This window comes from Lontra canadensis, unplaced genomic scaffold (genome assembly GCF_010015895.1).
Source record: "Lontra canadensis isolate GAN:19392208 unplaced genomic scaffold, GSC_riverotter_1.0 scaffold95, whole genome shotgun sequence".
In the NCBI taxonomy this organism is placed as follows: domain Eukaryota; kingdom Metazoa; phylum Chordata; class Mammalia; order Carnivora; family Mustelidae; genus Lontra; species Lontra canadensis.
This window is the reverse complement of record NW_022631089.1, coordinates 5,835,319-5,861,627: the sequence shown is the minus strand read 5'-3', so window position 1 is coordinate 5,861,627 and position 26,309 is coordinate 5,835,319. Positions and strand designations below refer to the sequence as shown.

Sequence of the window (26,309 nt, the reverse complement as noted above, 5' to 3'; positions counted from 1 at the left end):
TTTAGAGGAGGATTTGGTGAAATAAATCCTATGTTCACATTCTTTAACCTAGTAATTCTACTTCTAGAATTAGAAGATAAAAACAGAAGTGTGTACACAGATATTTGTTACTATAGTTTATCTTAAATACCTAGAATTGTCATCAACCTAGAACTTCCCAGAATATGGGAATGATTATATAACTATAGTCCTGCCATTTGGACTATAATTACATAGGAAAGTGCATACAATTGTTACATAAAAAAAAAGATGCATTTAAAATTGCATATGCAATATAATTCCAACTCCACTAATAAACACTCCTATGGGAGAAAAAGACAGGAACTATTTTTAATTTTATATATCCGGATTGTGGGATTTGGAGCAATTTTTTCCCCCACATTTTCCTCTATATTCCCAGTTGTCTAGAATAAGCTTATTTATTTTTATAATGAGAAAAGCTTTTTTACATTACTATGGATAATACTTTCCATACCAAGCAGAAAATATAGATAAGCTCCTTTTCAAATAATAATGTATGAAGTTAAAAAAAAATCTAAAAAATCTAATATTGTAAACACAGACTGGGTTTTTTTAATGCATATTTGCAAATATGTCAGAATACATTAAGCACATTATTCACTGGTTTTGTAATTCACATATATAAATTAACCAATTTCAAAAAGCTCCTTGGTTTTGTGAATTATTGATGTTGTCAACCTGCTGGAGACTTAATTCCAAGAAAAATATACGAATCACTACATCACAAGCACAAATCCTTTTGACACAAATTCAATTTCTGTGGCAATAACATATTGACTTAGCTTTATTTTTCTATTTTATGACACTTATTAATGGCAGAGATAAAAGAAATCTATCATTTTTCTTTATTGTAAATGTAAACGATCTCATGCTATGTTGAGAATGTTAAGGTAAATACCACTCACCTGGTAACTTTTTCATGCAAAGAAGGACATGGTACCAAAATAAAACAGGATTTAGGATTTTAAGCAAAAACCTAATCTCCTACTCCTAATCGTTCTACTGCATGATTAGGCTGCTAACATGGGGCAAGACAGTATGTCAAAAATGAAGAGGACTCAGTCCCTGCCCAGAGAAGCTTAAAACCAAAAGAGCAGCAAGACAATAACCGCGGTGAGAGACAGTGAGGGCAGCACACATCAGAGCTGTTCAATGGCGACCAGAAGGAAAAGCAATCACTCCTTGCTAACTATATCTGGTTAAATACATGCTATTAACAGGCAAACATTATAACCAAGATGGAAGACTGAAGTCACATTCATCTTCAGCCATGATTCGGGGAAAACCTAAAACAGAAAATTTCCTCTTCTGACAGCATAACAGAATCTGAAGGCAGGCACTCAGCAAATGTTTATTAAACATTACTATATTCTTGACAAGGAGTACACTGGTAAATAAAACAAGGACTCCCGTCCTAAAGGAACTTTCCTTCTCTTGGGGAAGAGACCGTAAACACCATAAATAAGTTACAGAGGATGTTAGAAGGTGACGCTTGTTATGCTAAAACGAAAAGCCAAGCAAGGCGAGGGGAGGCTAGGAAGCCAGGCGGGAGCGTCTGCAGTTTGCAATTTTAAATGTGGGGAACTGGGCCGGCAGAGGTCTGACAGGGAGTGTGGAACTGGAGCAGAGCTGAAAGCGGACTAAGGGGGTTGCTGTGTGGACATGGAGGAAAGGAGCTCAGAGGAAAAGCAGCCCCCAGAATGGAGCAAGTCTGGGGCGCTCAAGGAACAGGGACCAGTACAGCTACAGCAAACAAGACAGAAGAAAGGGAGGGAGCCGCAGCAGGTGGACACCAGAGCACTTTAAGGCCAGGGGCTTTTTTATTCCTCTTAGGGAACAGTCACAAATACAAAAAATACAAAAACATGCTATGAATAATCAACTTAACCAATAAACAACAGTTGAATACAAGAGATACAAGACGCCCCAGACGGAATGCCCCAGAGGGAATGGAAGGAACAGTGGCTATTCTCAACCATTTCCTTCAGGGCTCCTTAAGGGGCTTGTTGCCAGGCGTTATTTACTAAGAAATATTAGAAATACTCTCAAAACACTGTAAAGCCCACAAAGGCAGTTTTTGGACCAACTCACCTAGTTCTACTGCATTAACAAAACTTTTCAAATACAGGACTAGAGGATAGGGGGGGCGGGGGCAGAAGTAGTCAAAGGAATAGCCAAGCATGTTTGGAAAAAGTTAAAAAAATTTTTAGTTACAGCGGTTGAATTACAACATAACCCCTCAGACCCCACAGGAGTCTGAGCCCCAGCCCTAGGGGGTCCTCCCCCAAGGGGTCAACAAAGAGCCAAGTGCCCACAGATATCTGAGTCCCGCCACAGGGTCCCTCTCGGGCAGCATGCCCTCTTTGCTCTTTCCCCTCCAACACTTTTGTAAGCAATTCCCCTGTTAGATTGTTCCACCAATGTTTTTATTTCTTCTCTGGGCTCTGACTGAGAGGCTGTCCTAGTCCCGTCCTTCTCCATACCCGTGCTCCTGCCGTTTGCTACTCAGTTTGCTACTCGGTTCCTTCACACATTTACCTTTCAAACATCGCCTGCTTCCTGAAGGTTCTAACTTACACACAAGCACGCCTCTTCCGTGACTCTTACATACTGCCCTGCGTTCCCCAGCAGGAGGCTAACACCCTGGGTCCTAGAAGCCAACTCACCTAGATTGGAATCCAGCTCGGATAGGGATCAGCTGTGTGACCCCAGGCACTGAAACTCCCTGAACATCAGTTTCTCCTGGTACCAGTTGAGTAGGAAGCGTCTGTCCTCACAGGCTCGTCTGAAAGCCTTAGTTGAAAAAATCACTACAAGTTCCCCTCCTTCCCACACTAACATCCCCACCAGCATTGATGAGGGAGCAGAAGGCTGGCTGAGGACAAAGCAAAAGGCTGATACCTCGCAATCTCCCCCTCACCCCCATTACTCCAGGGTGGGACAAATGTGACATTCTTTAGGAATCTCCCAACTATCTTGATGTTAATGGCTGGCCAAAAGAGAAAAGACAACATTGATCAAGCCACAAGACCTCCAGTATCCCGGCACCTAGTAGGCCCTCTTTAGCATATGAAAGCGCCATTGAAACCTCCCTTTCCCTCACCTTCCCCCAACCGCAGGGTACATAACCTGCCATCCCTCACAATTGGGAGCAGCAGCTCTTCCTGCCCACGGGTCCTATCCCTGTGCTTTAATAAACCACCATTTTGCACCAAAGAGGTCTCAAGAATTCTTTCTTGGTCATTGGCTCTGGACCTCGCCCCACCGAACCTCACCTAGATTCTAGAACTTCATCAGTATCACCTTGGTTCAGGTCACCATCATTCTCCTTAAAACCACATCCAACAGTCTCCACTCACTGAGGGCTGAAATCATCCTCTAATCCAGTTAAATCCATTTGTTACTGCTGTAAATGTGTGCAGGTCCCCTCCCCAGAGTGGGCATAGGCTCCTGAGAGCAGGATTTTTGTCATGGTCATTTTGCCAGCAGCTCTATTTGCTGGGTGTCAGTTATACTGGACCATTCTCTTGACAGCTGCTGAGGCCTCACAATGTTGTCATTTTTCTTTGGGGCTGAGAACTCAAGCAGTGGCAGTTTCCCAAGGCCATGCCTACAGCCTGGGCCTCAGGACAGGGACAGCTAGCTGGGTGAGTGAGATGGAGGTAAGCAGACCTGAGTAGGTACTGCATGAATAAACCTGTGGTGGGGGTGGGCGGTGTCACCCTTCATTATCAGCAAAAAATGATAAGCCCGCCACTCTTCATCCAAAGCTCTTTGTTTACAATTCCCTTGGGTCACTGATCATTGTTTGCAGTTTGTATTTATGTCTTTGGTTTTCTTTTTACTATGCCAAGGACTTTGGTTCTTCCTCATCTTTGAATGCCTAGACCTAGTACAGGGAACATTGTAGGTCAGTGGTTTTCAACCTGACCATACCTGAGAATCAGCTGAAGAGTTTTTGTTTTCTTTTCTTAACATTCCAAACCAACTGAATCAGAATATCTGAAGGTAAAGCCTGTCACAAGTACTTATAAAGCCTGTCAAAACTACTTGTGACTCTAATGGGCAACCAGGGTTAAATGGATAAAGATGTTTTAGATAGATAGATAGATAGATAGATAGATAAACACACAATGGAATACTATGCAGGCATCAAGAAAATGAAATCTTGCCATTTGCAACAACATGAATGGAACTAGAAGGTATTAAGCTAAGTGAAATAAGTCAGTCAGAGAAAGACAAGTATCATATGATCTCTCTGATATGAGGAACTCTAGAAACAAGACAGAGGATCATAGGGGAAGGGAGGGAAAAATGAAACAAGATGAAACCAGAGAGGGAAACAGTCATAAGAGACTCTTAATCTCAGGAAACAAACAGCGTTGCTGGAGGGGAGGGTGTGGGAGGGATGGGGTGTCTGAATGGACATTGGAGAGGATATGTGTTATGGTGAGTGCTATGAACTGTGTAGGACTGATGAACAGCAGACCTATACCCATGAAACAAATAATGCATTATATGTTAATTAAAAAAAAAAAAAAAAACTAGCTTGGACAAAGTCTTCTGAGCTCAGTCTTCCAGTGCCAAGACTATCATCAAGGAATCTCCAAAGACCCACATGTCGATATGGTAGATACTCGTTGGCTTCTCTGCCTCATGCACAGAACCCCTTCTCTATGTCAGCGGGGTGGACCCAGCAGGCTTCGTTGTTCTCTGTGAGCCAGGCCTGACCACAGATGTGAGCAGAGCTCAACCCCCACATCCAACCAGAGCCAACCAGATCCTCACTCTACCAAAAAATCTGGATTTGGGATTCGGAGATGAGAATGAGAATCTTTTCTCGCATGGGTCGAGAGCATGTAGGTCTGGAATTGCGAGGCTCTGAGCTTGGCTGTGTGAAGCTGTGCTCTGTGGAGACACAACAATGGAACATATGCCTAGTGAGAAGCAAAACAAGGCTGTCTAACCCCTGAAAAGAGAGAATGACAGAAGTTGCCAGCTCTCAGTTCTTGGTTCCAAATCCTTGGGAAGATCAGCTACATTTACTATGCTTGATCCAAGAATATACCCCCCTGTGTCTTTACAACTGCCCTTTCCAATTTCAAACTAGATATTGTATGGGGGTCTGTTTCTTTAAGTCAAAAAAGGCTCTGACTGAGACAAAACCCAAGACCCTCAGTACCCAGATGCTGTAGCCTACCTCATCATAATCACCACCACTTCCTGAGCACTCTTCGTAATTACCAACACACCCAACAATCCTATTAATTAGCCATTATCCCCATCTTAGACATCAGAAAATGAAGTGTCAGAGAAGTGATTTATTTGTCAGAGTGAAAAGTGATCAGGCTGGAAATGGACCCTCGGTCCCTGTGACTCCAAAATCCAGGCTCATTCCCCTTCCCTCAGTCCCCACTTGCTACAATGGGACAGCTGCTGTTACCAAATCTAGGGAGGTCTCACAGTGGAAATAAAGCAGTTTCTGAGGCAAAGAAATTTGAAAATGAAATGTTAACAAGAAAAATGAGCACAATTCCAACTGGGTGATTATTAAGTGTTATAACACTGACCACAAAGTTACACCTTAAAAGTTCTGGTGAGTGAGTATAACAAGCTGGGGGGAAGAAGGGGCAGATTGTGATTTCTATAAACTAATAAGAATATGTTTGTTTGTTTTTAAGATTTTACTTATTTATTTGGGAGAGAGAGAGCATGAGTGTGGGAAGGGGAAGAGGAAGAAAGAGTGTGAACGCAGGAAGAGGAAGGAGAAGCAGACTCACCCCTGAGGAGGGAGCCCAAGTAGGGGCTCAATCCCAGGACCCCCCAGGGTCATGACCTGAGCTGAAGTCAAATGCTTAACCCACTGAGCCACCCAGGTGTCCCAAGAATATGTTTTGCTAGGGAGTTTTCCCCATTTATGTCTTAAAGTTGCTCTCTTAAGGGTTTAATAGAGATGGAGTAGGTAGTTTTATTTCTAATTTGTAGAATTTAAACTTCAGTATATACCACAAGCCTTAGAAAAACCATGCCGTCCCAATTCAGACTAAAATGTAAGTCACAAAAATATCCACATTCAAGAAAAAGCGCACACACACACACACACACACACACACATATCCAAATCAAAAATTACAGGGCAACATCAACCAAAGAAAATTAAGTATTTTTAATTCTTGATGAAGTTTGAGCTCTATAATAACTAAATCGCCAAAAACTTTTTCTTGCATAATTTGATTATTACTTTTTGTTACTAGTGTCTACATTGGTTCCTCACTGCAAATGAGCCCAAAGGATGAGTGCATATTATACAAGGTTAACATCTGAAAAACAGAAAAAAGAGCACAATCCCAACTCTTATATCCAGTCCTAGTATTATGCATAAAATGTAGTTCATTTTACATTTCTTCTAGAAACATTACCCAAGCTGGTTATACAGTTAGCATCTAAGCTTAGCCAACACCACAGTAGGCCTGGCCCGAAAAGACCTACATACATGTCAGCAGCCCTGAAGAAGTTGACAACCCAAAAGGCTCTAAAGAAAAAAAAAAAAAAAAAAGAGCCTGGGTCACTTACTTTCTCTTTCTGGTGATTCAAAAAATAATATCACAAAGTAACGGTCCTACGAGGGCTACCCATACTGAAATACAAAGTTTCCTCATCTTAATGCTTTTCTTTGCACTTGTCATCCTGAGGTATCCAGAAAGATCAATCCCTGAATGGATCAGATAGAGAGCAGCCCAATACTGCACCAAATCTGCACCGTGACATATCATGGCACAATGAATTTCCAACACATGGCATTTTATGTTCAAAACGTTAGGTTTGGGGGCGCCTGGGTGGCTCAGTGGGTTAAAGCCTCTGCCTTCGGCCCAGGTCATGATCCCAGGGTCCTGGGATCGAGCCCCGCATCGGGCTCTCTGCTCAGCCAGGAGTCGGCTTCCCTTCCTCTCTCTGCCTGCCTCTCTGCCTACCTGTGATCTCTGTCTATAAAATAAATAAATAAAATCTTTAAAAAAAAAAAAAGTTGGGTTTTGAACACACCAATTTCTGCAGTCAAGCTGCAAGCTCAAGCAACTTCAGCCTAATTGCCCTTGGCAATCTTCCAGCGATACCAAAATCCAGCTCTTTCTAACGTTAGCCCAAGTATATTTGCAAAGTACTTCTAAAAGTCCATGGTTCCATGTTGATAATTGCACTATTCAAGGACACCAATAAAACAGGTCAACAAGTATTACGGGGAAGTGCTCAGCTGACAGCCACAGCCATGAGAAGGCGCCCAATGATCCTAATAAACTAGTGCAAATTATTGAGGACAGCAGATCTCACAAGGGTGTGAAGATAATCCTCCCCTATTTCTTTTCTTTTTGAGATATCAATGACACTTAACATTGTGTAAGCTAATGGTGCCCAAAGTGTTGATTTCATACATTTATATATTACAGTGATTACCACCATTGCGTTAGCTGATACCTTTGTCATATCACATAATTATCACTTATTTTTTGTAGTGAGAACATTTGAGTTCTGGTCTCTTAGTGATTTTGGAGTAGATGATACAGTATCGTTTAATCACTATGCTATGCATTGGAGATCTTGAACTTATGTGTTAGTTGGAAGTTTGTAGCCTTTAACATCTCTCCAGTTCCCCCATCCTTCCCACCACCCTGGGCCTTGGTAACCACCATTCTTCTCTCTTGTCTGTACAAGTTTGGCTTTTTTAGATTCCACATTGTAAGTGATATCATACAATATCTATCTTTCTATATCTGGCTTATCTCATTAAGCATAATGTCCTCCAGGTCCATCCGTGTTGTTGCAAAGGACAGGATTTCCTTTTCTCATGACTGAAAAATATTCTATTGTGTGTGTATACATAATGCATCTTTTCTTTGTTCATTCGTCTGTTCATTCGACATTTAGATTGTTTCTATATCTAGGCTATTGTGAATAATGCTGCAATAGACATGGGAGTGCCATGTCTCTTTGAGATCCTGACTTAATTTCCTTCGGATATATATCCTGTGGGACTGCTGAATGATATGGTAATTTTATTTACAATTTTTTGAGGAACCTCCACACTGTTTTCCACAGTGGCTGAACCAATTTACAGTGCCACCAACAGTACAAAGGGTTCCCTTTACATCCTCACCATCATTTGTTATCTCTTGCCTTCTTGATGACAGCCCTTCTAACGGGTATGATCTCACACCTGGTTCTGTCATTGCTGATGCTGTTTGGCTCATAAACCTATCACTGATGGTGGCATCAGGGGCTATGAAAGTGCACCATCTTGGCCAGAATAAGATGTGCATGTTCTCCAAAAGGGGTAAATCATCACATCACCATCAGGGAAGCTGACTTATCGGAGAAGATGCTAAGGGGCGGCAGAACAGAATATCTCATCACAGAAAGTCCTCCTGAAAAACACTAATCTAGGTAGTAAAAGCTAAGGAAATAGATAAGCTCAGGCTGAAAGGAGATATAAACTGGAAGAAGATGATTGGAGACAGTACTTGGGAACACTAATTTAAAATGGTGCAAAGAAAGATGAGCAAAGATCAGAAGAGAAGTACACATACATCATGGCAAAGCTTTCAAGAAGCTAGAGGTTGGTGCTAATCCTATGAAGTAAGTCAAGTAAGATGAAGTTTGAAAATCAGCCACCAGGTTGGTAATTGTGGATCTGCCAAAGCAATTTCAGTGGAATGAACAGAGGCAAAGGAAGGTTGAGGAACCAATGGGAGTTGGCTGAATCCCTCCTCAACAAGAACACTCTACCCTTCACCAGTGCCATCATGCTAGCAGCAACAGGCTAAGACCTATTTAAAACTTATGTGTCAACCCTCATTCTAACACGCTGAATCATTATATCCAATGTACCATATAGGTTCCCAAGTTGGAGATGAAGAAACAAACAAAGAAACACAGTAATTTTCCAAGGTCACACAGCTGTCAAATACAGAACCAGGATTTAAATCCAGGTTATTTCAGAACCTGAGTCCTTCAAGATGACTTAAAACGGACTCCTTGGTAACACTTCCCACTTGTTGGTTCACACCTCTCTTTATACCAGACTGAATGGGAGCCTCTCGAAGACAAGGACCGAATTGTATCTACCTGTGCTCTACTTGGTATAAAGAGCATTCACGTATTTACTGAATAAATAAAAAGAACTAACTGACTAGAAGGGAAGGAAGCAGAGCATAGTATTCAGAGGGGGAGAAGGGTCAAGAGAAAGTCAGAGAGGGAGGCTGTTTGGTTTTGCTTCTGCTTTTTCTTTTATAATGGGAAGCACCGGAGCATTCTTAGAGATTGCAACCTATAAAGAGTGAAACACACCTAATGGAATGGGACTGGATCAAGAACAGGGGTGAAGGGATTAACCTTGAACAGGAAAACAGACATTTCTTCTGTGGATACTGGAGGGGGAAAGGAGGAAGAGCTGCAGATAGGGAAGATTACAGGTGCAGACAGCAGGAAATTGAGCAAGTTCAAGCAAAGCGGCCTTTATTTTCTATCCAAAGAAGGTGTCAAGGGGAGTGCTAAGAGTCAGGGGTAACCATCTCTAAGATCTTTTAAAGGAAAGCGGTGGAATGTTCCCATGTAGATACAAGTGGGTATTTTACACATACACACAGAATATCATTAAAGGATACAAAAGAAATTAATAGAAGTCACCGCGGCCACCATTTGGGAACAAGCTGATTTGGTGGTCTGGGACGTAAGGAAGTCTCCGAGCGAGACTGTACTCTTCCACTGCTGGTCTTTTTAAGAGGTGCATACATTACTTTTTCAATTTAAAAAACTACTCACAACAAAAAGGAATCAGGCCCATAGCAAAGGTACAGAGAGTAATGATAATGGTTTAGCATAAATGTTAATAGAAATAGAAAAGGTAACCAGAGAGGTAGTTCAAAGCCAGGGCTCTGGAGTTAGACCTGAATTCTGGTATCCATCACCCCCATCCCCAGCTGTGGCAGCTCAGAAAAGGCCCCAAACCCCTCTCCTCACCTCAGTCCCATCCCAACCAAAACCAGGGTGATGAAAGTGCTTCCTTCAAAGCAGTGAATTAGGATTAAGTGATTAAGATAGCGCCCAGCCCACTGGGAAAGCGATTGTGATGATGATGATTATCTCCAGCTTTGAGGACCCAGCCAATCAGCCGACCCACAGATACAGAATGTAAGGAAATCAGTTCACAGAGCTGGGATGGTTTCCACCTCGAGGTAGCAGCCCACTTCAAGACCCAGGGAGCCTGTCGGGTTGCTGCAGGCTTGGCCATCAGCACAAGTGGTCAAGGAAACCAGAGATTGTACTACTTATTTACCGTCTACCCTATGGCAGGCTTGAGGAGGTGAGGAATGCGAAGCCGTCCTCGTTCAAAAGTGCTAGGGTTACTTTTGTGGAGTATGGGTATTGTGTGGAGCAGAAGTCAGCAGGAAACCGACAGGGAAAGAGAGGTCAAAGGGCCGGAGGGCTAGATGAAACAGAAAGGAGGGGTGTACGCCCAGGAGCCAAACCTCTTGGTGTGTTCCCCACTCCAGTTAAGGTCGGGTTCAGGGACACAATGCAGGGGTCTAACGGGAACACAGGGAGAAAGGGAGGTGGGAAGCTGAAAAAAATGGTCAAAATGCTGCCAATAACTGAGATCCCATCACATCTCCTTCCAAATGACCAGCCCTAGAAGATTCAACACTTCAGGTGAGATTCCCCCCTACTCCTGTATCTGAGAAAGAATTAAGAGTAAAACTCACAATAGCTGTCACGTTTTAACTGCTAAGCACTGTACCCAAGCTACTGAAGCATCCATTACCTCAACTCATCCTCCCAACAAGCTACAAGTGGCCGTGCTGTGGTTATCTATTCCATTTTACAGATAGGAAAACTGAGGCACAGGAGTTCATTGATTTGGCCAAGGATACACTGCCATATTTGAATCCATCCTACGCCCTCTTTACCACAGTAGGGCTTGAAAGCCACATTGTTGGCCCCTGGAGGAGCCTGAATGGGCAGGTTCAGTTCTCCAGGGACCCAGATATGTTTCTGGTAGCCTTTACATGTCCTTCCCCACCACCACTGAAATCTTTTATAAAAAGAAATAGACATTTAGGGTATATCAATAACGTTTAAATCTAAATTAATCATGAATAGATAAATGAACCAGGTGGTGTAAGGTTACAGGAGTAATTTTGCATAGATTTTCAATTAGCCAAGCGTTCACAGACCTACTGTAGTAAGCTCAAGCCTATGCCAAGCTTTGCAGAGAGAGAAAGTGACTTCCAAAAGCTCACAGACATGTGCATAACATAAGTGAAAACAGGTTCAAGATAACATATCAGTAATAGCAAAATAACACCTTCAGAAGAGAGGCTGAATAAGGGTTTGAGCTTGGTTTTAATTGGAGACCATCACCTTTTATAAGGAAATGAAACTGTCACATTGAATTTCTGATTGCAGATTATGTGCATTCTGGTTCTCATGTTCATTTCTCAGATTGTCAGATTTTACATTAGAAATGAATCGTAATTGTCCTTACAAATTGCATTCTCCCCAAGGATTTGATCAACACAACAGTTTAATAGTATAGTACAGTCCATAATTAATGTCACCAATTTGTAAATCCTACTTAAAAATTGAATGTTACAAAGTTACATTTTCTGATGCCCAAATAAACAACCTACCTCAGGAAAATGCAGCAATTACAGGATAAACTCCCCACATCCTGGGAAGATACTTTATAATAAAATAAGCCAAATAAATGCACTATTATAGATCTAATAATTAGACTAATCCATGTATCTCACTAAGAGTTTCAAGAAATTCTACATCATAACTCCAAAAGAAGCATGTACTTTTCTTTTTTAACTTCCAGAATAACCTAGAATTAATGATAATTTCCTTGGAGAGCTGAACAGGTAGTTAGCCATATTTAACCCATGAAGGTCCCTCATGAAATAAATAAAAAGCCCTGTAAATAGCCCCTACCTCAAAGAAGTGAAGAGCAAAGATCAAAAGGAAACTGATAGGAAAGGAGAAAACAGACATTTCAATAGCGTTTACAAAATTTCATTTCTGACACTCACTGTGAGTACATGGTGTTCTATATTTCTTTTGTTATATATATATATAAATGGAATATATATAAGGAATATATATAAGGAATATATATATGTATATACATTTTTTTTAATTGCAAGGGAAGTGTCTTCCCTCAATAAACTATTAAGAAGTAAACTGGGTTTTTTGCGGGTTTTTTTGGATTTTATTTATTCATTTGACAGACAGAGATCACAAGTAGGCAGAGAGGCAGGCGAGAGAGAGGAAGAGAAGCAGGCTTCCTGCTGAGCAGATCCCAGGACCCTGAGATCATAACTTGAGCTGAAGGCAGAGGCTTTAACCCACTGAGCCACCCAGGCGCCCCAAGAAGAAGTAAACTATTTTGAAGCACACCGTATACATCCTTCACAACTGAGAAACACTTACTAATCACTTTGAGCTCATTGTTAGATGAAGAACTAAAGGTACAAAACCTTTGCCAGGTTGCAGTAATCAACTAACTTCTTAAGTCACCTCTTGGATTCCTCAAACTGAGTCTGCTGATCCCTTCTCGGACTCTCCAGGTCCAGACGATTTTTTAAATATTGTATTTTTCCAAGATTATCTTAAACATTTGAAGGAAAATAAGCATCATCTGGACAATCTGAATGACCACTCTACACCATGGTCCTTCATCAGAAGTGTGGCTTCTGGTGGCCACACTTGCATGCGTGCATGTGGCCATGTAGGCGTGTGTGTGTGTGCGCCTGTGTACACCACAACAGGGCACTAGAAGAAGGCCAAACAACAGCAATCACACTACCTAGGTTTTCATGATCTCCTCTACTTAAGAAGAATTCCATTCCAAAAGGTCGTCCATAATTCCAAAATGTCCCTATTCAAGGAACCAAATACTCAGAGCTATGGCAAGGTTAATTTCAAGAGAAAAATGAATATAGATGCTGGTGGTCTCGGTTCTGATTCTTTCCGCTCCTTTTCATCAATTTCATACAGTTGAGTAGAAAATATCTACATATGGCTACATTTTTTTTATCATAACCAGTGATTATATCATAATCACTACTTCACCCGAAGCCTCAAGTTAAGATCTTGTGAAAAAGACAATAATGGTAGATGACAGGTCTCTACCAATAGTGTGGGACAGTCTTTGTCTTTATCACTGTCCTCTGCTTCCTCAGCCTCCGGGATTCCACTTCCATCCAAAAGTCAAGCTGACAAAAAGGAAAACACAAACCATACACATATCTTCCCACTGTTAAATCCAACAATGATGACTTAATTTCAGCAAAACATCATCATCAATCACATTAAATTAATGTTGTTATTCATTTGAATTTTATTGGTTTTATAGTTTTGTTTCAGGTTTTATGTGAAAATCTGTTTGAGTTTCATAGTTGTAAAAGAGCCATAAACATAAGGAGTCATATTTTTAGCCGATATCTATACATATATAAGTAACATTATTTTTATTATCATTCAAGTCCACATTGGAGCATCACAGGGATTTGTTTCCTAAGTTTGAGGAATAAAGGAATATGAGGAAAAAGCCTGACCCTGTGACAAGTTTCCAGTATAGGAAAGTAATTCAAATACACAATGTAATATCCCCAAGGCCCTAAAACCTAGAAAACAGTGCCCTACTACTATTGCTACTGATGATGACAGCAAGAGCAATCCTATAAATGGCAAAGACTGACATCGGGATTACAATGAGCTGGGTACCATTCCAGACCTATCACACAGTAGCTTCTAATCTTCCCAACAATCCCATCTTACACATGAGGAAACAGAGGCCCAGAGAGAAGGAACTAGCCCCAATGAATGTATAACATAGCTATAGGATATGAGCCATAACAGGGGCCCACATCACCGCTCATAAATGCTATTCCCAATTCTACAAAAAACTGTAAGAAGGGATGGCAGCAGGTCTTTTTAAAGAATACCATCTATGGCAAGCATTTCCAAAGAGTTCTCATTAATTAGCTAGTAACTGAAACATCCCAACACCAAAACTTAACTTATTGAAACTCTTAAATCCTCCCCTAAGTTAATAATGATTATTTGATTTGATATTTGAGAAAATTACTCCCAGTGATAAAGCACTTCAATGCCACCCTGCTGCTCTGGAGAGAAAAGTTACCTTTGTAGATCCTGTTCAAAGAAAGCTCGTGCTTTGATCCTTAATATCCCATGGAGTAAAAGGTTATGCTTAATCTATATTTTATAGATCTAAAAGTCAAATCAGTTTCTGGGAGAAACAAGCAGAGTGTGACGGTAAGCATATTCTGTAGCATTCATTTCATTCCTGTTTGGAGGATACTACGTGCTGAGTTAAAGACAATTACATTAGTGTAATACGTAGCAGTTTTTTCTTGGATTATTCTGCAAGCACAAACAAGTTATACACATGTTAATTTACATTCTATATAAAAAGCCAATTTTAAATCCAATTTATAAGGCAATAAATATATAAAGATTCTAGGACACAGCAATAAAGTTATGCCATAAAATGGAGTTAATTCACGACAACAATAATAAAAGCATGACAAATTTTAGCATTCTACCAACGGCACAAAGGTGTTTCAGGTAACATCTGTTCAGAAGCAATTGCTACAAGACAGACTAGATGAGATGCAAGGTTTCATCTTGTAATAAATGTATGTCAGTTTGCTTGCTTCATAATTAAAGACATGAGTCTTTGAAAAAAGCAATTAAGCCTTACTCTAAATCTGAGACAATTATCCCTACCCCCACCCCTTTTTACCTCCCACGACACACACACACACACACACACACACACACACACACACAAAAGATCCAGAGCAATCCAGAAGTAAAAGCCACATATCATCTATTTTCAGCAACTTAAACATACTCCCAAAAGCCACTTGATATATTTTGTTTCTTTTGATAAGTCATATATTAACAAACAAACAACAATAACAAAAAACTTCCTTTCTCTTGTTCGGAAGGGTAAACGGTGGCGAAGAAAAGTCTGGGCAATTCAGACAATTCGCTTAGAAGACTGACCTGAATAAAATAAATGATCTTACCTCTGAAGGTTTCCGTGTCAGATGGGTCAGGTGGATTTTGACATGAATGCCACTCAAGTGCCTGAAGCCTTCAAAGAACAACATTGTCTCCAATTCTTGCCAGTTTAACTCTAGGACCACTGAAAGCATCACTTTAGCTGAGGACTCGATGAAGAAATAAACTCAAAAAGAGGACCAGGGAGGCCTCTGTCTTCAGCTCAGGTCATGATCTCAGGGTCCTGGGATCAAGCCCACATTGGGCTCTCTGCTCAGCAGGGAGCCTGCTTCTCTCCACACACCACCCCCACCCCTCTCTGCCTGCCTCTCTGCCTACTTGTGATCCCTCTGTCAAATAAAAAAAAAAAAAATTCTTTAAAAAAAAAAAAAGAAAGAAAGAAAGAAGGAAAAAGCACCCAGAAATTACCTCCACCTTTGCTCCGCTTTCTAGCAACTACGAAAATGATGCAGCAGAACAAGATGAGTTCAAGTTCTAGTTGCTATTCCAGAGGACTGAACTGTATGTATCTTCTATCCACCCCACCCCAATCACAAGGAGTCCAAAATAAAACCATACTACAACAAAGAGATTTAGATGAATCGACGGTTCTCCTAATATATATATATATATATATATATATATATAAAATCTGTTAAACCACACCTTTCAATGTGGTCACCCTCAGAAGCATACCTGCTGTGGTCATTTCCTAGGGCTGCCAAGACAAATTACCAGACCAGATGGCTTAGAACTTAGACCAGTGCTGGAGGCCCAAAGTCAGAAATGAGTTGCACTGGGCTCAAGTGACTGTGTTCGCAGTAGCACTCTCCCTCTGGAAGCTCGAGTGGAGACCAGTTCCTTCCCTCTTCCAGTTTCCAATGGCTGCCAACATTCTTTGGTTTGGGCTACATCACCAATCTCTGCCTTAGAGTCCCATCACCTTCTCCTTTTTTGCAGTCAAATCTCCCTCTGCCTCCCTCTTAAAAGGACACCTAGCGCGCATGTAGAGCCAGGCCTGGTAATCCAGGATAATTTCCCCCATTTTAAAAGCCTTCACCGAAAGTCCTTTTTAGCAATAGAAAGTAACACTCAGAGGTTTCAGGGACTAACACATGAATATCTCTGGGGTGGGGTGGGGGGAGGTGCTCATTATTCAGCCTGCCATACCGGCCTCCAAATACACCGGAAACAACGACAAGGTGAGCGTGCACTAATCTCTTCAAGTCTACTCTGATTTAACCTCCCCCAAGTTCCCAGTACAACAAACAGCTCTCCAACTTCCTACCTCTTCCCACCTTACAAACTGCCTGTGATCAGGAAATCATTAATTCTGTATTTATTAAAGGTGCTAGTATTTGTAATGGCTCCTGAATGAGAACCGTAGTAAAGATTAAAATTCCCAACTGCATGGGAGATAATACAGGACAGTGGCTAAAAATGTGGGAGACAGCTTGTCTGGGTTCAAACCCCATCCCACCAACAGGCAGCTGTGTGACCTAAGGCAATTCAACCTCTGTCCTTTACTTTTCCCACCCAACAAACAAGGCCAGTAATAGCACACACCTCATAGGGTTGTTGTAGGGGATAAAAGAGTGAGTGAGTGGACAGCACCTAGAACAGAACTTGGTTCGATTATTAGGGTTATTATCATTATTGATGTCCAAAATGGTAGACAGATATTACTAGACAGATATCACTGGACAAGGTGAAAAATTACAACCAAAATTTAAAGTACTGTAGTGACATAATTAAACAATAATTAACAATCCGTTCGATGGAAACCATAAGATTAGATGCAAGATTTACACTAAAGTCTATGAGAAGTTTTAAAGGATATTCCTAATTATAAAGAAGAGCTGCTCTCCCAACAGGATCACCAAATGCACAGGCCTCCTCTCAAAAAATAGGCCCACAGCCTAGAGACGGGAACTTCTCCAGAAGCCACACATCCTGCTCTCAGTCTGGATGGGAGGCCACCGCTGCCTGTGCTGTGTGCTTCTAAGAGCAGTGAAAGGTAAGAACAAAGTGCCCAGCATCACTGAGAGGCATTTCATGATGAAGAGGCAACTGTTTTGTTCTATTCTAAAAGGGAAATAGGACTTCAGCTCAGGTACTGAGAGTGTGACCTAGGGCAGGACAAAGTTTAATGATCCTCCTGAATTCTATCTACCTTCTGAAAACCTTCATCCAGACACCTACCTTGTTCCCCCACCCCCAGCCTCCAATAGTTGCATCCTGTCCCCTAGTATCTATCCCCAGCATCTCAAAACTCACTGCTTACAAAAAAAAAAAACAAACAAACAAACAAACAAACAAAAAAAAACACCTCACTGCTTACCATATTTTCTACTGAAGTCAAGTTGGTTAGTTCCCAAACAGCCCAAAAGTCAGTGTAGCCAAACTAGCATACATTTACAACAGACTAATTTCTACTCTTTACAAGGATCTATGGGGAGAAATTCTATACCACAAACTTGTATACACAATTCAAAAGTAACTTGAGACCCAGGACTAGACCTACACTAGAAAACAAGGATGTGTCTGCTTTATCAAGGCTCAGAGTAAAGCAGGATTTCAGTGGGCACCAGAACTTATGCCTTCCTAATCTAAGACTGGGGCAAGGGACCAATTTCCCATTCAGTTCAACTGCCAGTTTGCAGCTTTATGGAGCATGTAAAACACCAAATACCTAAATTATCCCTATTCCTGTGACATCACCAACCTACCTTACTTATTCCAGTCAAAAGCAGCTGCCCCTGGCAAGTAGGTGACCTAATGACTCAGCGGCGCAAAGAGACTCAGGCTAATGTGGCTCCATATGAAATCAGAAGAAGCCAAGAACCGACGTGACATCTGGAGGGAGAGCAAACAGAACTACAGAACAATCACATACAGAGGCATTGCTGAGATCGCATGAGGGAGCGGTCATCTCCAACCTCAAAGTAAGAGTTACTAGGGTGAGACTGAGAGCAGTGCGGAACTAGGCTGACTGGGAAGAGCTGCTCAGAGGGCAGCCTTAAGATTGGCATACCACGCCTTAGGCCAGGAACAGAGTTAGGATTAAGCATGGAACCTTGGGCTCTCTATGAGTCCTACTCCTATAGCAGATGGTCCCAAATTGGTGGCACTCCCAGAAAATGACACCGGAGAAAAGCATCCCCACTAAGGCCTCTTGAAAGATAGGTTAAGATAAAGCAATGAGCTTCTAAAGATCTATAAGCACAGGAGGATTGAGAGTAAGCCACCATGAATGCAAGCCAACACAGACAGTCCAAAAATTACACACACCAGAACTATCAAAGAAAGAATAAAAAGAGTCACATAGGAAATAACTAAAAAAAAAAAAATAAGAAACAACAAACTATCAGGAATGACCACACAGATCTGAAAAAGAAACAAATAGAACCTACAGAAATAAAAAATGCAGTTGACCATTGAACAACACAAGGTTTCGGGGCACTGATGGATTTCCATGCAAGTCAAAATTCGTGTATAATTTTTGACTCTCCAAAAACTTACTACCAATAGCTTACTACTGACTGGAAGCCTTACTGATAACCAGCTGACATATATTTTGCATGTTATATGTACTATATACTCTATTCTTACAAAAAACTAAGAAAAGAAAATGCTATTAAGAAAATCATAAGGGGCGCCTGGGTGGCTCAGTGGGTTAAAGCCTCTGCCTTCGGCTCAGGTCATGATCTCAGGGTCCTGGGATCGAGCCCCACATCAGGCTCTCTGCTCAGCAGGGAGCCTGCTTCCCCCTGTCTCTCTGCCTGCCTCTCTGCCTACTTGTGATCTCTCTCTGTCAAATAAATAAATAAAATATTTTAAAAAAAATCATAAGAAAAAATAACTTTATAGTACTGAACTGTAAGAAATCCATGCATAACTAGACCCGTGCAGTTCAAACCCATGTTGTTCAAGAGTCAACTGTAATTGCTAAACTTAAATATTCCAAACAAGTTAAATAGCAGATTAAACATTGCTGATAAGAGAATTAGTGAAATGGAAAATACAGCTAAAGAAACTACCATGTCAGCAAGAATCTAAATTGGTTTCAGGGATTATAAATAGTCAAAATTACCTCAAAATTAATTATGAAGCCGTGATTCAAATCAGACTCCTATCCAAAAACAAACACTGGGGGTGGGGTGGGGCTCCTGGGTGGCATGGTCAGTTAAGGGACCCAGTCTCGGTTTCCACTCAGGTTGTGATCTCAGGGTGGTGAAATGAAGCCTAGTGGTAAGCTCTGCAATCAGCACAGAGTCTGCCTGGGACCTCCTCCCTCTGCCTCTCCCCATGCACATGCATGCTCTCTCTCAAATAAATAAATAAATCTTAAAAAAATAAAAATAAAAAATAAAACACTGTTTTAGATATGTTTATTAACTTTAAAGCTTCAAAGTATTGCTTTTGGAGTTCATTTCATCTTTACAATAACCCTTTTAACATACTTAAGAAATGAAAAACAGACTAGAATCCAAATCACCTGATACATCGTAAAATGAAACTAAACCTAAATACTAGCTGAGGTTCTGTTTCCATGACGTCCTTGATGGGGAAGTCAGAGAAAATCACATCCCATGCACTCTGGAGCATAGGAGTGAGAAACAAAATAGAATGACATCACTAACACAGAGAGTAGACTCTAAAAGGAAGAAAAATCATTGCCCCAGGATTCTCTTCCTACTGGCTAAAATCCTGCATTGCCAGTTTAACTCAATCCCATTTATTCTTCAACTCAGCTAAAATAACAATAACAACATAGTTGATGCTCCTGTAAAACGTCACATGGCCTATGGCCACCTTGATACTTACTTTAGCAAAATTAATCCATGTTGTCCCTCATTTTCAGCATTCTGATACATATCATAGCTCTGCTCCCAGTTTTAGTCAACCATCATTTTTAACTGTATACTTAGCAACTCACTCCTTCTCCACAAATCTCTATTCCCTTCATATGTGTATCCTGACTTAAGTTCCTAATGAGTGTTTGTTCACAGAAGGCACATGCAGTACTGTATAATTTTACCAATAACTTAAAAAGTTTTCCGTACTCCTAAGTAAAATGGACGGGTCCAAATATTAAATTTTCAATTGTTAGATTCACCCCAGAGCTATCAACCTTCAGTGATTTATTTGCACATACATATGCAAAACAATCATCATTGCATTGCATCACTAGATGACACCAACAAAAAGATTCGCAAGCCGCTTATCATGGTATCTCTCCCTTGCGTGCCAAAGTGAATAAGAGAAGCAACCAGAATAGCGAATTTCAAATACTTAGACTTCTTTCCAATCTAAGCGAAACATTCCTTAGCAGTGACTACATAGCCCGCCATGTTATTGCAACGAGTTTTTTTGTACTTGGAAAATTACATCTGCCTTAAAAAGTTCTTCGTGGATTAAAATAGTAAACCGGAAAAAAAAAAAAAAAAACCTCTTATCACCCTAAAAGTTCACTTTTCTATGTCTCATACCCTCAAGACCCTAGAGGGGTGGGGAGAATTTCAACTTAAAAAATGCAATGTCCACCTAGGTGACGTCAATACAGACACTTGAACGGCTTTTCAGCCAGAACAAACGTGGGGCAACACAGTGGATCAAGTGGGTTTGTCAGAGGATCCAAACAGAAATGGACCTTGTCGTCGTAAATCTATAAGGAGACTGGCAGCCCTAGAAACCTAGAACAAAACTTACCCCCCTCCCCCAACCCAGGCCCCGCGGATCCACCCACGGCTGTCAACCCAGTCAAAGAGTAACGAAATTGAAGGATCCCAGGACGTGAGCCACAGCCCTTCCGCAAGGCAGGAGCTGCCCCACCACAGCGCCAGGAGAAACTTACAAACTTGGGGCGTTTCTCTCCAGGCTCCTCTGCCGCGCCGGGCAGAGGGTGCTGGGGGCCCTTCCTGCGCGGCATCTTGCTTTCCCGGCAGCTCCGGAGCGAAGCAGAGGCTGGGTAGGGGGCCCCCGCGGCGGAGCCCTGCTTCGGGTGGTGCAGCCGCGGCCGGTGCCGATCCATCCTTCCCCGCAGCTCTGGGGGACGGAAAGAAGACGTCCGCAGTGAGCCCCGCGAGACGGGAGCTCAGAAATCCGCGGCGGACTGGCGTTCCCGGTTCCGCCGCCCGCCCCTGGGGTCCAACTCAGCCCAACCGCTGCTGCCGAGGTCACCGCCAACACATCCGAAAACTCCCGCCACCCGGGACCGCTCCGGACCCGCCAATCCCGCGCGGCTTTGTCAATGACACACCCGGGACACGCCTTTTCCGGGCAGAGCGAAACGTGATTGGCTGTGCGGCCCGTTCGTTTCGCCATTCAATCCCTTTGGCGGTCCCGGCCGCTCGTCTTAAGGGCACCGCAAGGATCAAGTCGGAAGAGCGTGAGAACCTACCAGAAGTCACTAGTGCTAGTGTGGGTTTATTTGGAATTTGGAGAACGGTTCCTGCCAACTTGGAAGGCAGGCGAGACCCTCTGAACCACTACTTGAGTGAGGAGCGCTGGAATATGAAATCATCTGCTAACCCTGCCTTGCCCCACTTGGGAAGCCCTGGTGCGATGGCCGCCTGGAAAAGTAGTTCCAGGATCTGTACTTACTTGGAAGTGTGCGAGGAAGGTGAGAACAACAGCAACCATGACGCTCCAAAAGGATGCTTTTTGGACATACTGAACGCCTGCTGAGTACCTAAGTGCTGAGAGCCCGCTGTGGGGTGGCAGAGAGGGCCACCAAAAATCAGAAGGGGCTCGGCCACATCCTTAAGGACAGTATGTGGTTCACAAATCTTCACACGAATAACAAAATAATATACACATATAGCAGTTATTTTAAAGATTCATTGAGAACAAAGAGGAGGAATATTAAATCTGAAGGAGCAGATCTAGAAAGACAAAAGGAAGAGCCCATGGATTTTCACTAGGTAGGAAAGAGTGGCAGGACATTAGATGTAACCTATTGGAGGTCAGGAGCAAGGCCAGGAGTACTCAAGACCAAAAAGCTGAGAAAACTTCAAGAGCTTACAATGAAGGGCCTTGAGCTACAACCATGCAAGAGTTCCTTGTGTAAACCCAAGGTCAAGCCTCAAGACCAAAGCAGTTTCCCCACACATCGGTGTGCTTTTTCCCGCCTTTAAAGTCATCTTTTCTTTTGAACTATTTCCTTAAGTTATCCATCTTCTGACTACATGGAAGTGGTGTGGGCCAAGATTCTGGTAAACGTCTGGTACCGATTTGGGTACAAGAAACAACTCTAGCAACTCTGGGGAGATAAGCACAGAGGTTCAGAAAAGAGGCTTTAGTTCCAAGTATATCTTCAGGCTTCACTGTTGTTTTGTTTTTAGTCTTGTTTTTAAATGTTTCTTTGTTTATACTGTGCCAGACTTTCTGCGCCAGTCTCTATCTTTAAAGAGCAAGTCATCTTCAGGGGAAAAAGTCCAGGAGAATCAGGACCATCAGGAACCATAAAACTGAAGCAGTTCATTAAGTCTTAATAACCATTAGACCCAAGTGCAAATTGTATTCCTGTCATTTATTAGCTATGACATTTGGAAATGATGTTAAACTATCTCTGCCTCTCCATCTGCAAAAGGGAATAATAATAATAATAATAATACCTAACAGGGGTATTGTCAGGCTTACATGAGATAGCATATGTAAAGCTCTTAGAAATGTCTGTGAAAACCCTTCCCATCAAAGACCACCAGGAGAAAGACCTGCAGTTGAGCAGGTGGAGTTTATTACTCCCTGGGGATGAGACCATCCTCTATGGGGAACCCTGGGGTTTCTCAGTAAAAACGTCTTAGAAAGGACTGAAAGGATTTGGACTTCCGTTAGGTGATTTGTAAGGCTCCTTAGAAACTGGATGGGAAGGGTTACTCTGGATTTCAGTACTGTCAGGAATTGGGGACAGTTTAATGACTGGATATCTTAATAAATTTTATCTAAAAGAATGACAGGTAATGAATGAAGCTAGAGTTGTAACTGACAACAAAACAACAGTAATTCATAGTATCAGGAGGGAAGGGTTGGTATTTTGTGATTTGCACTTGACCTTGCTGTTGTTTGTACGTAGATAAAATTAGAAGTGGTCTTGCTCTGTCTGATGTCAACACAGTCAGAGTGACCTTATCTGATATTGGTGCTCTGAGAGATTGTTTATGTCCATGAGGAGAACAACGTGGCTTAGCTTTGAGTGTCAGGCTAGCTTTTAAAAACATTGGGCCCTTGCTGTAAGTGTCAAACTAGTTACCTTATGTGAAGGGTTGCTCTTTTCTTTCTCATGTCCCTGGCATGTAGAAGATACTAAGTATAAATAAACAAGTTATCAACAGAAGTTATTATAATTAATTTTCAAGATTCACATAGATCCCTCTGAAATTTTTCTTATAGAAATCCTTAGGGCATCCGGGTTGCTCCGCCAGTTAAGCGTCTGACTTTAACTCAGGTCATGATCTCAGGATCCTGGGATTGAGCCACACATAGGGCTCTGTGCAGTGGGGAGTCTGCTTGTCCCTCTAGCTCTGCCCCGCTCCCTGTTCATGCTTTCTCTCAAATAAATAAAATCTTTTAAAAAGAGAGAGAGAGAGAGAAAGAAAAAGAAATTCTTTGCAACTGCAATGCATCTGTGAAAATAATACTTTTGCCTAACTTTTACATTTTTAAAAGAACATTTTTAATTTATTATTTAAACTTCACAACAGCATGCACTGTTTCTCATTCTGACACCCCCACAGGAAGATGATATACTTCACTGAGTCAGCAGTTTTGGGAATGCTCCAAATGTGCTAGGTGCACAGGGCTAGGACAAAACTTAATGAGACAAAAGGCAGGCCCGGAGAAGCTTGGAATCCAAAAATACGTTTTCTTCCTTTATCATTTCTGTTCAGTCTCAACATCTAATTACGAATGTAACTTTTGTGAGGGTTCACTCTCAATGGCTATATAAGAGAGAAAGGTGTGAAAAGTTGAGGGAAGGGATGGATCATTCCTAGTCGGTTTTTTGTAATGACAATTTTATGAGATACCATTTCACCCTTACCAGATTGGCAAATATTACAGTCTCACATCACCAAGTTTTGGCCAAGATGTAGGGATTCCTATAAAGATGACGAGCATATACAATGAGTGCAGCCACATTGGGCAGCAAACTTTGTAGGACCAAGGAGAGAAGAAGGTACATGCACCTGTGGCCCAGCACTTCCATGTCTACATGTCTCCCTGGAGACACCCAAAGATACCATACGAAGATACTTCTTGTTTCATAATAGTAAAAAAGAGTAAACTATTTCACAGCCTGCGGTTGCAGAAAGTCACAGAAAGAATAAAACACACAAAGGGTTCTTATATGGTAGAATCCATTATTACATTTAAAATAAATAACTGGGGTCACCTGAGTGGCTCAGTGGGTTAAAGCCTCTGCCTTCAGCTCAGGTCATGATCTCAGGGTCCTAGAATCGAGCCCCGCATCAGGCTCTCTGCTCAGCAGGGAGCCTGCTTCTCTCTCTCTCTCAGTCTGCCTCTCTGCCTACTTGTGATCTCTCTCTCCATCAAATAAATAAATAAAAATCTTTAAAAAAAAAAAAAATAAAATAAAATAAATAACTGGGTCTACTTGTGGATATACCTCAAGAATAAAGAGAAAAATCAAGTGGAGATACACACACACACACACACACACATATATACATACATACATACATATATATATGGTGTGTATGTGTGTGCGCATTTGTGTGTATAAAAACATGAGGAAGGGACACTTGGGTGGCTCAGTGGGTTAAGCCTCTGCCTTCAGCTCAGGTTAGGATCCCAGGGTCCTGGGATTGAGCCCTGCATCAGGTTCCCTGCTTCTCTCTCTGCCTGCTGTTACCCCTACTTGTGCGTGCTCTCTCTCTCTGACAAATAAATAAATAAAATCTCTTTTTTTTTAAATGAATAAAGTCTTTTAAAAAAAAAATGAGGAAAATGTACCCCAAATCTTCACCTACTTCCATAGAGTAAAGAAAGAAGAGGCAAAAAATCAAAGCTGCAGCTTTATAGCTATAGTATCTGTAATGTTTTATTTATTAAAAGGGAGAGAGCTGAAGTAAATCTAGCCAAATATGAACAAGTATTTAATCTCAGCGGTGGGTGTATTTGTGTCTATTTTACTATTTTCTATAATTTTCTGTTTATCAGAAATATTTCATATTCAGTTTTTAACAAAATATACAAATTAACAGAAATATAGGAACTTTGGAAATAACTACCTTAACTCTTTCCATTCCTCCAAAAAAATCTTCATTTATTGGCATTGAGACCACAACGAGCTATTAAGTGCACATAAGGAAAAGTGAAATAATTTCCTTTTAGAATGACCTTAATATTTTTAAAGTTTGAATAATAAAATCTATTCCCTTCCCTCTACTTGTTCTCCTCTCTCTTTTATTCTCTCTTATCACATCATTTTCTTTCTCTCCCTTAAAGTAAATCAAAGACAGAGAACCAGGAACCAAAAAAACTCTATGAATTTTTTCTACAAATTTGAGTTCTACAAAAGAAGTTTTGTAGTTCTACAAAAGCACTACCAAAAAAATTACAAATTCAGTGCTTTACTGTGCATGATCTCCGAGGAGTCAGTGGATTAGAACAAGAAACATAATTGCAAGCCCAATTCAAAGCCTAATTTACATAACTTCACTTTTTCCATTGCTTTACCTCTCAAAGGCAGTGGAAGCATACCTCATTGTACAAAAGTTATATAGCACTTCAGACTTAATTACAGGGTGTTAGAATAATTAGCTGACCATTAGCACTGACCTGGCACCTTGATTTCAAACCTTCAGTAGCAAGGTATACTACTGTTGCTTCCCCTGCAGGATTTGAGGGCTGGCTCCTGCCACATTCTCCACCTGCTTGTCCGTCTTGGTTTAAATTGCTGCTGTTCTACAACATAATGTAAGATGGGGAGAGAGCAAATTCTATGCACAGAATGCTCACTGATAGAGTCATAAAATGTGTGCATGTAAACCAGGGTTTCTCAGTCTTGGCCCTATTAACGTTTGAAGCCAGATAATTCTTTTTTTTTTTTTTTTTTAATAAAGTCATCAATTTTTTTGTGTGTTTTGTTTTTGTTTTTTTTTTAAGATTTTATTTATTTATTTGACAGAGAGATCACAAGTAGGCAGAGAGGCAGGCAGAGAGAGAGGGGGAAGCAGGCT

The 26,309-nt window shown here is 41.4% G+C and overlaps 1 protein-coding gene across 2 annotated transcripts in view; it reads right to left on the bottom strand.

Moving 5' to 3' along the window:
• Positions 1-21,260, bottom strand: part of DIAPH3 (diaphanous related formin 3) — a 501,032-nt gene extending 479,772 nt beyond the window's left edge. For both annotated transcript variants that reach the window (XM_032836998.1, XM_032836999.1), the window contains exon 1: positions 20,963-21,260. In XM_032836998.1, the coding sequence (XP_032692889.1) occupies positions 20,963-21,139 (177 nt within the window). In that variant the 5' untranslated portion in view covers positions 21,140-21,260. The remainder of the gene's footprint in view (positions 1-20,962) is intronic.
• Between the last annotated feature and the right edge of the window lie 5,049 nt (positions 21,261-26,309).